Source organism: Girardinichthys multiradiatus, chromosome 5 (genome assembly GCF_021462225.1).
Source record: "Girardinichthys multiradiatus isolate DD_20200921_A chromosome 5, DD_fGirMul_XY1, whole genome shotgun sequence".
Classification (NCBI taxonomy): Eukaryota; Metazoa; Chordata; class Actinopteri; order Cyprinodontiformes; family Goodeidae; genus Girardinichthys; species Girardinichthys multiradiatus.
Window position 1 is genome coordinate 10,935,014 of NC_061798.1, and position 16,705 is coordinate 10,951,718.

The following is a 16,705-nucleotide window of genomic DNA, read 5'->3' on the forward strand; positions in this document are numbered from 1 at the left end:
CTCCAAACCATGCGCAATGAGACGCGCAAGTATAAGCCCGCCGGAGGAATGCCATGAGATAGGACCGTGAGGGAGAGAGAGACAGAGGCAGACGGAGAAGGACGTTGAACACTATCCGGTGAAAGAGAGCAGAGTTGGAAAGGAAAGAGGGTGTAAAAAGCTCCTTAATACGCAGCAAATGACAGGCAGCAGCAGCACAACACAACACTGTACCCGCACAGTATACAGTAGGAACAAACCAGAGAGAGAACACCGGAAAACAGCAGCGGAGAGCAGCGCAACAAACGGCAGATTTGCTTCCCTTTCCCCTCTCATACCTGTGTCAAGCAGTAAGGGGAGTACATGGTGGAGCCTAGAGATGAAAACTGGAGAGGTTGATCAAAAAGTTGGATGGAGGTTCGCTGCGGTGCCGCATTGCAAAGCCGCTGTGGCTCAGTCCAGGCTGTATAACCCCGCCTCGCTCACAGTGAAAGCTCCGCACTAACTTTAGAGGAAAGTTTTTTTTTCCTCTCCCTTTCTGCTCCCTCCCTCCCTCGCTCTTTCTCTCTGACTCTCCCCCTCTCTGTCCCTTATACCCGCCGCTCCATCAGCTTCACACAATGTAACTTTCAATATTAAATTTGTTCCTCTTTAACCAAGCTTCTGTACAGGGCCGGCCCAAGGCTGGATGAGGCCCCGAGAAGGACTACTTTTTTGGGGGGTGGGGGGGGATGCCCATCGCAAAATTTTCGAAGCCCAGGAAGACCTGATTTTTACACTGCTAGCCAAATCTATGTTTTTTATGTTGGTTCACATTTTCTACTATACACAATACACCACTGGACAGTATCTTTAAAGCTACTATAAGGTTGATGTAAAATCAGTCAAACCTATTTCGAATAAGTCGTCACCCATAAAATATCTCATGATTTTCTTTATGTAGCTTTTTGAAGTAAAACAATATTTAATCAAGATACCAATCCACCCTCCTAAAAATAGGAAACCACATCCACCTTCATCTGGTGACATCACATATGGTATAAGGCAACTGAGAGTTCTGTTGAAATTGTCCATTTGTGTTCTTCATTCTGTTGTGCCCTCGTTATTTGTATATTGTTCACAATATTGCTTCAAAGGTCATAACTTCTGTTTATTAATATCAGCAGCTCAGGTCGATTTTTGTTTGTCAACCCAAACACAAAGCACAAGTAGCAGGTTTTGATTGAATTGTGGTTTTTATAACCTTTTTAGTTTTCATCTATCTATCTATCTATCTATCTATCTATCTATCTATCTATCTATCTATCTATCTATCTATCTATCTATCTATCTATCTATCTATCTATCTATCTATCTATCTATCTATCTATCTATCTATCTATCTATCTATCTATCTATCTATCTATCTATCTATCTATCTATCTATCTATCTATCTATCTATCTATCTATCTATCTGGGAACAATCTAGTTAATATCTTTTTATGCTGTTTAGAACTTTTTACAAGCTTTTGCTGACGTTTAATTTTTTTTCAATCTTTGAAGTTGTGCCACATTTCTGCTCTTTCTACTTAAAATTGTCTTTAAAAGTGTTTTGCCTTTATAGTAACAGATTTGTGATCTCTTTTTTCAGCTTTCATATCCCCAGCCGTTACAAAGAATGCAGAAGCAAACCCAGCAGTGACCAAAATAAGCACTGAAAAATGTCCGATTCTGTGGTCATTTTTCAGCCCATAATCTGCTCGGAGAGGCCTCTGTGTTCTGTGTCCTGGACGTGAAGGTTTACTATACGTTGAATTCAATGTGTGCAGTGTAGGGTGCTTCTGTATGAGGCATCATCCTAAATGAGGAGGTTTTAGTTGTTTGCGTTTTACAAGGAGGTCTAATGTGAAGCCCAGTGTTGCAAGAGGGTTCTCTTAACCTCTTATTTTCAGCGTGAGGAGCTCTTCTCTGAAAGCTATATATGAACTTTTTCCAAGAGGTGGAGTATTTACAAAAACATAAAAAAATTCTGAAGACCACCAAGGAGAGAACCAAACAAATCTAGATTTTGTGTAAATTTTACTTTAAATATAAGAATCCAACATGTTGTGTCTTTTGTCATGTCATCGACCCAAATAAACAGAAATCAGAAACAGCAGATTTTTTTCCTCCATTTAGCTTTTAAAAAACATTGTTTTTTGTAAAGGAAGAATCAATACCTCATTACTCAGCTGTGACTTTAACATCAGTGGACATTTGTTAGTGAATAAAAACATTTACCAATGGTTGACATCCTTAACTAACACTACATTATATTCTAGTATTCTTTATACAAATAAAGAGATATAATACCCTGAACTCAGGCAACCTAACCGTTCGTATTGTAAGTCCTATTGTATGGAAGCAAATACACTCTGTTTCTAATCAGGCTTGGCTTTATCCTCGCCCGCTCCCTGCTACTCAGTCTAATCAAACTCATATATGCAGGCAGAGTGCCTGCAATTATACATAAGCCCCTGCTCCATATGTGTGTGTGTGTGTGTGTGTGTGTGTGTGTGTGTATATGTGTGTGCCTAAGTTGGAATACATTTTCTGCATGTGCATACGTCTGCAAGTGTGTTTAAGTTTGGTAAAAGGGTGCGGTTTCAGGGGCTGAAGTCACCCCACTGCTCAAATGCCAAGATTTTTCCAGGGGTGGGGGGTGGGGTGGGGATCCGAAGCTGTACAGCTTTACGAGACCCCAGCCTATGTATGATACTTAAGAGACACCACAAAAAAAAAAGAAAAACATGCGTATCAGGTACAGAAGACAAGGTACCGTGTAAACCCGCGCGTGGAGTTCTTACATGGGTACATACATCTGGTGGTCAAAGACGTGTTGGCACAAACAGCCAAAAAAAGGAGAAGATCGAGGAGAAAAAAAAGGAGTAAAATGCAAAATAAATTAAATGTGAAAGAAAGTAAAGAATTTGGAGGTCCAGTGTTCCCTTGCCAGAGTCTCTCCTCTTTCCAAACCACACCCCACCACGGCACAGGCCCAAACCCAAAGCCTTTGTGTGTGCTCCCTCATTTTCCCTCTTTTCTCTCTCCATCTACCCCTTTCTCCCTTTTCTTGATGGTTCTTTTTACCAGTGTTTTTCTCCCTTTTCTGTTTTCTAATCTTTTGCGTCTTTCTGTAGTTGCCTTCTCCATCGAACAAACCGCCCCTTTCAGCTGTCCAACTTCGCCGGCTGTTTTCGTTGCCATCTTGAGTCTGCCATTAATCGTGTATCCCAATAACAAATATACTATTGCAACAACTGGAGTTGCAGAACCTCGGTGCCCATGGTTTGCTTTCCAAGCCTCCGACCTATGATGAAACAGGGTGTCCTGTCCTCGCACGTGCGCAGATCTACTGGTTTCTGAGCCGTTAAAAAGCACATGAGAAAACCATATGGCCCTGTCTAAAGTTAGCCTGTTGTGGTCTCCCATTGACACGCGGTACTGCCCATATACTTGCTTTTTCACATCGCCTGTGGCTAGGCCATTAAATATTGAAAGTGATGTAGCATACTGATGCGGCCATTAGCATGGTAAATGTGCGAGACAGGTGGTTGAGGTCGCTCTTTCTGAAAAGGCAGGAAATATGTGAGTGGAAAATGTGTATAACTGTGCTCATTTACTTTGCTGTACAGTGTAAATATTGTTTGAGTAAGCTGTTTATATATGTGCTCTGGGAAGGGGGGCACACCAAGTCAAATTTATACAGACATACGTGTGCAGCCAGAATGAAATGGCTTTCGGGCCGCTGTGGCTTATAGGAGCGTATGATATCCAGCGTAGAGACTCCACGAATCTGTTTCCAATCTGACGGTGTGCGTGGAGCAATGTGTCACGCCTGCTGCTTTTCATGTGTTTACTGTGTTTAATAGCCGCTCAAACGTTATCCTCAGACTGGTTTGAATTACTGTGTTTGCATTCACCGGAGAGAGAGAGCGAGAGAAAAAAATGTATAGATTTATTTTGCTAGTCTGATGTCATCGCGTCTTAATTTTGGCATAAAAAAAAAACATGACATGTAAGATTGCAGCACACAGGCTAAGGGAGTGGGTTTCCAGCTGTCACCTGAAAAGGAGAGTTTTTGCAGACATGTAAAGAACTGACTACATGCGGTGCTTCTTTCACAGAGCGTGTCCTGCAGAAATTAAATACATGAAAATTTGCAACTTGCCTTATTTTGACAATCTGAAGTGGACAAGATTAAGTATGGAGTTGAATTTTAGCATGTTTTAATTGTTTAATGGAATGTGTGGGGGATTTTACAGGAAGACGAAAGCGATATGAAGAAGATAACACTAGGGGAAAAAACGTAAATTTAGTTTCTAAACAAATAAGGAGTTTGCCTTCAAAGTCACACAAAACGGTCCTGCTCTAGTCTAAAAAGCTTGTAAAAAGCATGGATGAGGTGTAAATTTGAACCACATCTCAGAGACATAATCTCTTTGTTACGAACTGGTTTGGTCAGGAAATAAAAAAGAAATGAAAAAGGTTTTAAGCATGTGTGTTCGGAGGTGTGTATACCCTGTATGTGTCCGACACGAGGAAACATTCAGGCATTCCTGGGCCTCTAGTAGGATCGTCGTTCACCAGGTAAGTGTCAGTAGCCTGAAAAACAAATGCACACAGAGAAACCAAAAAATGAGAGAGTTGTACCTTTACCGGTTGTTCTTTACAGATAGAGGCATCATTTTGTACCAGCTGTGCATGAAATGGTATTTATTCATTGTAGGCTTTTCTGTATTAACTGGCAATTTATTTTTATCATGGTGGTAAAACTAATAGTTCTATTCTTTTAACACTTGCAGTTCTTTCCACCTTTATGAGCATCTCTAGTAAAGATTTGGATAATGCCTTAAAATAATCTCATACTGGAAAAAAAGCTAATTTCAACTTTTAATTTAAGAGCTTAATTTATTCAGGGGGGATTTTTTTTATTTAGTTGTTTCTTTATTTATTATTACAAAATTCTAAAATAATAGCACCCCAAACAATTACCATAAAAGTACTGTAATTACAGCTTATATTAATACTTTTATCAGGGTTTTCAGGAACTCTCCATTATTAATCATAGAGGTGTAAATATGACTTGCCCCAGAGGCCCATTTCTCATAACCAACAGAACATCCCATACAAGTTTGGCCGTCATTTGATTTTAATTTATACTTTACATTTTTAGCTGGCCAGAGTGTTGGGAATAATTTGATAAGTAATTTGTGACTAAATAAATATGACACAGTACAGAGACCCTTTACTCTCAGGCATTGTTCAAAATGGGATAAACAAGATAACATCCCCTTTGACCTGGACAGATGCTGGTAAGGACAAGAAAATAATTACTTGCCCATATCTGCTGTCAGAGCAACAGCTGAATACTTTAAATCGAAAAAGGCTGGATGAGAAGCTGTGTTTGTTTTGCTACTATGAATGTTAGAAGGTGGCAAAGGAGGCAAAAAAATATCCAAAAATCATTGTTAGAGACCTGCAGCACAACTACACAAAAAACACGATTTTATTTTTAGACTTAACAGACTATACAGAAAAAGTTGGAGGGCTTTGTAACAAAATGCACATAATCAAAAAATATGAATATTTTACACTGTAAGCATTCTTTCAAATCAGTGTGATCAAACCAATGTTGTTCTTGTTTTTTCTTTTAAAACATTCTCTAAAATATGCTTGTCTCGTTATAATAATATTGAAGATATAATAGTTATCTGTTCTCTAGAGCGGCTCTGCAGCCCCATAAATCCACAATCCAAATACCAATGTGTATGCATGCATATGTGTGTAGGTGTGCATTCAGGGAGCTTCATTTGTATTCTAAGACAAGCAGGCAGGCGGACAGGCAGGGTTCTGGCAGGGGCTGGAGCTGTGAAATAGGCTCTACTTGCAGTTCTGCCGTTGATTGGATCAACCTATCCCTACTCTACTTAGCCAAAGGGAGCCCAAATCCCACAGCCGCTGCGGCGTTCTGTGAAATCCTATTTCATTTCACAACTTTAACGGATAAAAAAGCATGCACACCCGCTTGTGCCAGCCCAAGACCCCATGCAACATTCATTTAGCGAACACGAGCAGGGAAAAAAAACTGTATATTTGTTTGTGTTGAAAAACACACATATATATATACTCCCCCCCCAACTCCTTGGAAAAATAATCTCCCATATATGTATTTTTTTTTTCTCACAAACATGTGATACTTGCCTTGCACACAAACACACGGCAACACTCGCAAGCTCCCACCAGTGCACACGTGCATGCCACTTACGCAGACACACAGACACAAACCCCATAATAAGAGCCAGACGTTGGCAGACCACACAGCCCTGAGTTGTGGTGAAAACAAAGGCTATTCATATCCTTCGCAATGAGAGGTCTGTACAGCTCACTCTCCATCTCCCCTTCTACCCCGTCCCTCCCCTCGGCTTTTTATTACAGATAATCTGCACTCGCAAACCTCCCATTTTTCTGCAATTGTGCGATTTCTAATCATCTTTATTAGTCCATAAACATGTTTCTTTTTTTTTGTTTTCGGCCTTCTTTTATTGCGGAGGCCCTCGGCTCCTTGAGGGGGCAACACAGCGCCTATTGTTGAGTCTCACGATGCTGATGGAGCCAGGAACAGCATGAGAGAGAGAGGCCTGCTGATAAGGCAGCAAAGCATTATGGGAACGGGGTAGTGGATTTCTTCAGTTGGACGTTTACATGCTAATATACAGCAGCGCACATAAGGACAAAAACCAAACACCCCAAAATCTGCCAGGATACACGTGTGTTAATGAAACAATGTATCTGATTGGCTGGCAGTCCCAATAATGGCCTAGATCCATGGCACCTGTGCAGGGGTCCACACCAGCCTGAGCCTTCTGATAACCACCAATGGATCAGGTGTGCTGGAGCTTCAGTGATTGGCTGGAGCCAGCCAGAAACAGGGTCAGGTGCACTAGCAGGCCTTTCCTCATTGGTTTGGCCATGCTCAAATAAGCTGTGAGTGGGAAAGAGCTGTTTCCATTGGCCTAGAACTGGCTCTTTCTGCTAGTGAATGGGAGACTGGCCTGATGGCATCAGGACAACTGCCAGTGTGCAAGGAAACCGAATGGAAATCTGAGAAAATCTTTGCAGTGAAGCTCTTCATGTCTGCAAGCTCTAAAGGGATAGTCCAGGGTTTTGGAAGTAATGTCCTTTTAAAAGGTTGTGAACAGCTAATATCATACAGGCAGGAGATTAGAGTCTTGATGTCTTTAGTTGGTATAAATCCAGATAATTGGCTCCTGGACACTGAAGCTAACAGGTAGTCTGAGAGGGGCCAAGACCAAAGTGGTATCTAAAAACAACAGCAATCTCAAAACATCATGGCAGTTTATGTGAATGCTATTATGATCCTTGAAACCATGTGACATTTTCACCAGGTCACCTTGTGACCACAGTTGTCAACATGAGGAATGGAGGTAGAGGGAAGTTTGACTCCAATGATCTTCCTCTGTAACTGGCAACACAGAAAAAGTTAAAAAGTGTACAAATTCATAAATTTAAAAAAATTTAAAATTTTTGTTCTATTAGGTTGTTGCTCTGACTGGAAACATGTTTTATTCTCAGTATATGTTTCCCACAGGGAGATCACTGAAGGCACACTGTCTCCAACCTTCCTTCTCCTTTAAATGACTACCACCTTCTGTGTGAATAATAATAATAATGTGTAAAGGTGCATGAATTAGCTTTTGTATTTACTGCTATGAGATTATTGATACTGGAGTTTTTTTTTTTTCTAAGGTTAGAAGTCAGTTTTGGTGTTAGCCTGTTTTAAACTAGATGCTTAAGCCAGCCTCTGGGACCAATTAATCTAGATTTAAACTAAGTAGAGTAGTCAAGAGAGTTATTTACAGCATTTGGTGCCTCACCTCCAACCTCCATTTACTGTGTAAAATAACCATTGACTTCAGCGTAATAAACAGCCCAATGTGAATATGACGCCCATTTGAAAGTTTCTAGAACAACTATAGAATAAAGTTGTCCTAAAACAATCCTAACTGGAAAACGTCAGTTAGGACAGTTATAGGACGATTGAAGTCCTTTTAATCGTAGCCTCTCTCAGACAAACCATTAGCTAGCTAGCCATTGGCTACAAGTTTCATTCTTAGTAGTGTTTCACTTAGGAAGATTATTGATGGCGCACTGCCTCCTACCTCCACTTCCCTTGAAAATAATCACCAGCGTCTCTGTAAATATCTCTGCATTTGTATATCAATTGTTTGCCACTCATCTGGTCATTCAGGCAACACCTGACTATATTTTAAAGGTTGTCAATAGAGCATTTGAACAAACTCCTCCTATGGGATTTTATAGTTAGGAGAGTTTTAGGTCACTTTGGTCTTGGTCCCTCTTGAACTAGCTGTTTGGTTCAAACTGCATTTATTACTAAAGGAAGGCGCCAAGAGAGTTATCCACTGCAGGTAAGATATTAACTGCTTATAATCTTTCAATAGAACCTCACCACAAAAATAGTTATCGGTTTATGCAGAGCTCATGAGCAGCAAGACAAAGGAGCCAAAAAAAAGCAGCTCACCCGAATAGCAGATCTTTTGCTCTCATTTGATATTAACCAATGACAAAGAACAGTTTACATGCCCTCTTTATGTCATCAGCCAAAGAAACAGGTGCTGATGAACCTCAATCCCATTGTGCAACAGTGAATAACACGGAGCTAATGAATAGACTAAGCTCTGTACCTGCCACTGGGGAGGCCAGAACATACTGACGCCCCTTTGTAGTAAACCCCTCAAAAAAAAAAAACAACAAAAAAAAAAAACTCCAGGGCCCCAAACACTCTTTCTCTCTCTCCTGCAGCAGTGTATGAATTATATATTGTACTGTATATATAGAGCATATGCCCAGCCCATATGGCCAGCCCAGAGCGAAAAAATCTCAAAGCCCTCCTTAATTAACATTTTAGAGGGAAGATTCGGAGGCGGGAGATTGAGTCAGTGACCTATTTGGAGTCCATCATCGCCCAGTGCAAATGTGCTAATTGAGACAGATTTTCCTACTTTGCAAATAAGTGGAGTAGAGAGAGAATACTTTGCAGGATTTCATCTTTTTTTTTTGCTGATATTTTTTTTCTTCTGTGAGCCATCTGATCTAAGGTAGGGGTATAAGATGGGTTTTTAGCTGCTTCCTTCTCCTGACAAAAGAAGACACTTCTGTTTCACTCTATCTCCCTAAATCCTTCTAGGCCCGCTCTCTATCCGTCTTCCATCTCTCTCTCTCTCTCTCTCTCTCTCTCTCTATGGATGTGTTGACGACCATATGGCCAAATTCTTTGGAGGTGAGATCTCCGAAACCTGTTCAGCCTCTCGCATCTAGACACACACACACACACACACACACACACACACACACACCCACCCACACACGCTCTTGTTTTGCTATATGTAGTGAGGACCATGTGTTTACTCCCATTGACTTCCATTGATTTTCAGTCATTTTCAACCCTTTCTATGCCCTAACCCTGACAATAACCCTGAACCTAACCATTACCAGTGCATGCCTAACCCTAACCTTAACCTAAAGTCAATTCACACCTTAGTCCTAAACCTAACCGTTAGCAAAATAGGTCGTGAGGACCAGCAAAATCTCCTCACTTTGGTACAAACGGTCCTCAATTTGATGGTGAAATCGGGAAAATGGTTCTCACTGTGATGCCAAGACAGGAACACACACACACACACACACACACACACACACACACACACACACACACCTTCGCAGGGCTTTGTGTAGGAAAGCCAGTCATGGTGGAATTTATTTTCGGATGGCTCCATTTTAAAGCACGTGAACGGCAGCATATCAATGATCCTGCATCTGCATCTGAGAAACTCCCAGTACTCACACACCTCAGACTGGACTGTTCCTCGGCGATTATCATCGGCAGATTCTTTCAGGGCCACTTTTTGAAATCTGAAATTATTACCATTGTTTTTACCTCAGTAAACATTCTCGCTGTCAAGATGTGGTCGTTGATATTACCACTGCCAAGTTTAGGACATGAGAAGAAAATTGTGGTGATGGGGGATGGGGGGGGGGCAGAGAGAGAGATGGTCCAGCCAACCTGCGTGAGATGGCAGCCACTTCAAAGGCTCCAGGCTGCACCGGCGATCTGTTCCACAGTGTCTGAGGACTGTATGAAAGGCAGAAATGGTCGCCGTGTGAGTCCTTGCCAAAGCTACCTCAGGGAGAAATGTTGGAAAAATAGAATTTTTCACACAACTATCCTCTGGGGATGGGGATAGTTGTGTTGATGAAAGGGGAAAACAATAGCAGACATAAGATAGAGATAAATGAAGAAAGAACAGATAGATAACTGAGGAAAGTGGGGGCTAAATATTTCACTCTACTTCTTGGTCCTGAAGGTTTAACTAGACCAAAAGTAGAACCAAGATGAAGAGTTTAAGATTGCGTGAGGCTGAACTCTCCTGTTGTGTTCAACGTAGTTGTGAAAAAAATGGTACGAGGCTTTTGGGATGCTTGCATGGATTGCCACCCACAGCAAGCTCCTCCTCCCGAACCCAGTATTTATGATTATACACTGATGAAACAAACTAGCTTTAACCACTGCTGTTTGCATGAATTTTATTTTGGTAGATCTTACTCAGTAAATCTGAGTTCAGCATAGCGCCAGTTTATAACAAATATCATTTCAAAGGCACTTCACAAGACAGATCCACTTCACACAGATACGTATATTCAGGTCAACCTGATCATATAAACAGATTCAAATTCAATTACATACATTTGATCCTAGTTATGATACAATGCAGGTTAAATGCATTTCTCTAAGGAAGCCCAGCTAAATGCATCCAGTCATTGTCTATGCAGCAGTCCTTCATTCTGAGCAAGTATGTGACGAGAAAGGAGAATAACAATTCATTTTTAAAAGCTTAGTATGCGCGATTGTCTGCCGAGGGTTTGAGAGGACAGATGATCAGAGGACCAGGTTAAAATGTACTTCCTGAAAGAAATTAGTTCAAACTATTTTAATTATTAAGATCATTCTGTTCGGCTTGACTCGGTTTGCCTAAATGTCAATGTTTTAGCAATAAATGGTTTGGTAAGCAAACTTTTTCCCTGACCACCATGGCTTAATTAGTAATGACTTCCTCGAGGTTAAGTAGCTCAGCTTGCAAGCTAGTTTGACTTTACCATTAGCTCTGTTGCTATTTAAAGCACAGTGCATATTTTCTAAGTGTATTCGAACAATTTGGCATCCAAACCTTTTTCCACAGCTAAGAAGTGAGTTTTAGAGTTTAGAAGCTTATATCTCTCTACAGGTGTTTTAGTTAAACTGCAGTCAAAAGGTTTAGGTAGGATTTGTTACTTAATAAAAAACTATTTAATGCTGTTAGAATTTAACCATTCTTAAACACTGCATTTAAAACAAATGTGTTTATTTTACATTTAGAAAGTGCAGTGGCTACTACTTAAAACTGCCCAAAATGAATGTTCATAGCATATGCTTGTCTCAATCTAAGGTTGTTCTGATGAACAAAACGCATTGAAAACTTAAACTGTGTCTTAAACCGTACCTGTTCATGTAAAATAATTTAAATATTTTAGATTTTGAACTAGATGATCAAATGCAGTCCTGATTCCTTAGAAAGCTGGGGAGTATCCCTTTAGTTTAGTGATGAAGAAGTTAAAAATCAGATTCTAACTTCAGCCACATTCCCCAGGTGCGGTACGGTCATATTTTCTTACTTACTCACTCCCCAGCACAAGTGACTGATAACTTTTTTTGGGGGGGGGGGGCTGATGCTGTCCCAGCTAAATTGGCCTCCTAGGTGATGAGCCCTATAACCCATGTCAAAATACACCACTGGTGGAAGGCGTGGGGTGCGATCTGGGAGGCCTATCTATGGGACAACAGCGTACATAAACGCACAGCTGACTTAGGTCAGAAATTACAACTAAGGTTCAGTGAAGCTGTTTATGTGATAACAATTACATTAGCAGTCCCAATTTCATTGGAAAAAAAAAAACACTCACCGAAACTGTTCCAAAGAAACAAGAGGAGATAGTCACACTGTGACACACTCCAATACTCACTTGTCTTGGCAGCTTGCCTGTCAACTACTGATCTCACTAGACAGGATAGGTTCTGATCTGTGGCTTGTTGATAATACACCACCAATTATAACTCTAAAGTAGCAGGGCAGCAACGTCCCACTGCTGTACTGCGTGCACCATGCTCCTTCTCAGTGGATTAGTTTACCAAATGCCATGGACACCGCTTTTCCTGCATGGATCCTAATCCAATTGTTTTTTTTTCTTTCTCTTCATAGCCAAACCACACTCAGTAAAAGGGCTGCACTGCCTTAGTGCATTTAATAATGACGTTTTGGTTGGTACAATCCCCCTTTTGTGTCCCACAAGGACTGATCCGTGGAGGGATTTTCTTGTGGTTATGGTTCTAATATAGCAGAGTTTATCACGATCAGGCAGAAGTTGTATTGTATCACAATACAAACACACTGAACATAGCTTATTGAGGTGATTTCAAAGGTTTCACTTTCACCACCTCAACCCCAATAATACGCTGAAAATCTTTGTAAAAACACAAAAAGATTCACACCCGTCTTCCCGCTTGCCACTATTAACTTTCTTTGCTTTTTCTTGACTGACAGGTTGTGCCGTTGGCAGGTTTACAACAATCGCAACGTAACCAACTGTGAAATTATAGGCCAGCAATTAAAATAAAATCAGATTCTTCATATCAGTGCCAGTTATCCACCATTGTCTAATAGGTCACTTGCGTTGGAGAAATTATTGGACAGCTGACATTAGAATGACACACGCCATTTGACATTGGAAGACCCTCTATGTGTTGTCGTGCTGCAATAACTAGAGGCTCCTAGAAAATTAGGCTTTTGTTTAAACATTTTTTGCATTAAGTTTTTTGTTTTTTTGTTTCTTCTTCCTCTTATTATTATTATTATTAATATTATTATTATATTGTTGTATTTGTATTGTATTAATTTTTATGTATTTAACGTACTTTTGACCTGTAGTTGTATATTTAAACATTTTTAAAATGTATTATTTATTTAGAAAAAAGAGCAAACAAAATATTCCCAATTGTTGTAGAATATGTAAAGTACTGCATTATAATTCTGGAGAAGAAGCTTTTCACATATATTCACCTCAACCTTAGTGACAGTAACCTGGACCAGTCACTTACAGGAACATATAAAAAAATATTGATTACTGTCTTTGTTTTAACCAGTATTAATCTCTGTGAAAAAAAAAAGACTAAAAGTATGTCAAGTACATGCTGTAATATTTAATATTTCAAATAGGATGGAAGTTCAATTAAACAAATAAATAAATGTGAAATACATTTTAATGGCTTTCCCTCCCTGATAGACTCTATAAAGCTGTATTTAATGCAAAAGCTTCAACTTGCTTTAGAGAAATCCAAAGCCACAATTACACCATCAATCATCAGCTTGGGTGCTGAAGAAAAAACACGGGCAATAAATGCAATCTGGTGTTTTACAGCTTATAGAACAGCCATTTTATAAGAGGATTTAAGGAATATTACAATGAGACTCATCCCTTTAAATGCTGCAGGATTTAAGGAGATAACTCACTTATCAAATCATCCGATTTTTAGATCAATGTAAAAGACGCGGGAGAAGCCGCGGATCATGTTTTCTTTGTGTGTTCCTCTCACTTCATGGTCCTTATGTGGCATCTCATCTGCACACACCCCCTTTGGTCAACTCTATAACCAGTGAGCAGGCACGGAGTTGCAGCGCGCAGAAAGAGAAAGGGACGCACTGTAAAGACGCAAACGGAGAAAACTTCGGAACTTTGTGGAAAAATGGCTTCACAGCATTAACTAATAGGCTGTTGTTTGAGGCGGTCTAGTCTGCTTATGTTTAAATTTCTGTTTTATTCTGTTTGAACAGAAGAGTGCAAGAAAAGCAGCTTCAGTGCATTAACTGAATTTACAATTTAAAGCTACCAGGTAGACTGTTCTGTAAAATCAGTCAAACCTCATTTAAATATAGTTTGTCACCAATAGAACAAGATGTCATAGTGATTTTTGTTTTGTTTTGCTACTTCGTTATTTCATCACGATAAAATCTACCCTCCTAATCCAAGCTTCCACAAGCCTGTGTCTGAGGATTTCATCATACATGGCATAAAGCAACTGATCACATTTCTTTTGAAAACTTTAATTTCAGGTTTTTTTTCCCATTTGAATGACATTTTTAATTAAATTCAATTCAAAATGTGTTTACAGGTGTACTATTTATTAATGGCAGCCAGTCATCGTGATTCATATGCCTTTCGTGATGTCATCAATATAAAAATCCACAAAGCAGAATTAACAGTATTTTTCTTCTTTAGCGTCCTTTTAGAAAATTGTCTGAATCCTGAAGCTATTGAATCCTGCAGTAGACTTTATTGCCCAGCTGTGTTTTTATTAGTGCAAATTTGTCATTGTAAAAAAATAAAAAACAATAATAATAAAAATACATAGCTGGACACATTCTTTAAAATATAAATATCTTATGGAGACTTTTAATTAAAATTGAGGGAAATGTAAGCAAAATTAGAACACCAAAAGTACGTTTTATTTTTGTATTTTGAAAAGCATAGTTATATTTCGGTAAGGATGCAAATTAGGTCAGATAATTAGCATTAAATTTAAAAGATGATAAGAAATTTGTTAAATTAATGTGAAACCTGCTGAGCTGTATTCATCAGATTGACTAGCCAACACACACACACACACACACAGACACACACGTGCGCGCGCTGCAGCTACAGTCACCCTAACACTATGAGGAAGGTTCTGATCTTTTACTATAATGGATTCAGCAATGCTCAATCAATCAGAATTTCTGTTTTGTTTACATCCAGCCTTCCATACTTCACCCTATAGAGCCAAACAGAAAGGAAGTATTGAGTTTCCACAGCACGTACCATTATAGCGCGGGGAGATCTGCCAACCCTCTCAATGCCCCATTTTCCTTTAAAAGTTCAACGTCCAAAAAAAAAAGTAAGTGAGGGAGAGAGAGCTGAAGGAGGAAGACTTCTTCTCTGCGCTGTTGCCGGAAGCAAAACAAAAAAAAGACCTTTAAACAAGTCGGCCTTAGGCCCAGATCGAGAAAAAAAGTCCACTCTGCAGAAGACTGACTAAAAAGAGGACAGCAGTAGCTCCGGACCTCCCTCCGTCCTATCGATGTTTGGTGTCAGATGCACCCATGTCCTGCAAGAGGAAGTCGGGGAGACGTGCGCGTCAAAGTCCCGATGAACTTGTCCAAATTGGAAGACGCTTAGCAAAAACAAAGTCCCGAAATGATCTTAATATTACGATCAAATTAATGGACAGAAGGGAAGCAAAGTAAGTTTTTTTTTTCTGTTATGCTTTCATTAAAGAGTCTTTGCAGCTGAGCAGCTTCTACGTCCAAAACGCGTCCAAGAAGCAGCGCGCCGGATCGCTTTTACCGACGTATATCTTTCTCCTTCGCTCTCTCTCTCTCTCTCTTCCTCTCTCTCTCTCTCGATCCACACTCACGCACACACGCACAGGCGCTCACAAGCATATATAGATACACACAAACTAAAGGGGGGGGGGGGGCACCTCACCGCCTCCTTCTCCTAAGCTGACGAGATGAAAGCGCATGCAGCGTGCGTCGCGCCGGTAGCGGAATGCCGGCGGAGCAGCGACACGTCGATCGGTCTGGTCCCGGGCTGCAAGCGGGGATCGGTGCGGAAAAGAGAAAGGCTCCGGCGCCGTTTGAACAACTCACCTCACCACCGTGCACAATCAGAACGGGACACGGTGGTTTTGGATGGTTGTTTACAGTAAGCCGCCTCGAACTAATCATTGGGTGAATTATTAATAAAGCGAGCGGTGCGCAGGCTGTCGCGGAGAGAGCACCGCGACCAGGCGGAGCAGCTGGGGCTTTAGGAGCATTAGGAGCACCAGGGGCTAAATCACGGACTGCAGGAAGAGAAGGAGGGGGCGGATTATTACAGGCTGCACTGGCTCCTGCACATTCCGCTAACACACCTCACTTATCATAGTCCAACTTAGAGCAGAGATCAAGGAAAAGATAGCTCAAACTGTTGCTTTAGGAAAAATAGGAACAGAACAAGAAGAGTCTGGGTCTCTAAAGTTTTTTGCTTTTTGTGGGGGGGGGGGGGGGGGGGGGGGGGGGGGGGGGGGGGGAATCCGGTTTTCTACGTTACATGAAGGCGCACAGCTCATCAGGTCAAAGTTCTGATGAGTCCTGATCAGCAATGCTAAGCTGGGGTTTAGGAAGTTTTAGCTCGCTGACACAGATCTGTGCAAGAAACGTCACTAAGAGATTACATGAGTGCAGAGATTAGCCTGCAAGATTAGATTTTTGGGTAAATAAATTCAAACATAAACACACGAGCAGGCGGGAAAGGAAGCTGAAGACGCATAAAATAGTTAAATAGAGTCAAAAATATTGTTTCTAAAAAGAATTTGGTAATATAAAATCATTTTTACAGTTAAATGTTTCAAGCTTTGCGTGAACTAAAATCATGACCCCGAAGGGCCCAACGTCAAGCCAAGACTCCTGTCAAAAACACAAAAAGCTGTCTTTGCATGGGGCCTTTTCACAAGTAATGAAAAAAATTTCAGAAAACATTTTGATCTAATAAAAACCT

At 40.5% G+C, this 16,705-nt stretch overlaps 1 protein-coding gene across 9 annotated transcripts in view; it reads right to left on the reverse strand.

The window, feature by feature from the left end:
- LOC124868834 (nuclear factor 1 X-type-like) overlaps positions 1-15,979 on the reverse strand; it is a 128,931-nt gene extending 112,952 nt beyond the window's left edge. For 2 of the 9 annotated variants that reach the window (XM_047366450.1, XM_047366449.1), the window contains exons 1-2: positions 14,987-15,529; positions 4,520-4,603 (exon numbers count right to left, since the gene is read on the reverse strand). In XM_047366450.1, the coding sequence (XP_047222406.1) occupies positions 4,520-4,603; positions 14,987-14,989 (87 nt within the window). In that variant the 5' untranslated portion in view covers positions 14,990-15,529. Of the gene's footprint in view, positions 1-317; positions 528-4,519; positions 4,604-14,986; positions 15,532-15,652 lie in introns of those variants that run through there. The other 7 variants (XM_047366458.1, XM_047366456.1, XM_047366451.1 and 4 more) reach the window with 6 other exon arrangements.
- Positions 15,980-16,705: the final 726 nt, after the last annotated feature.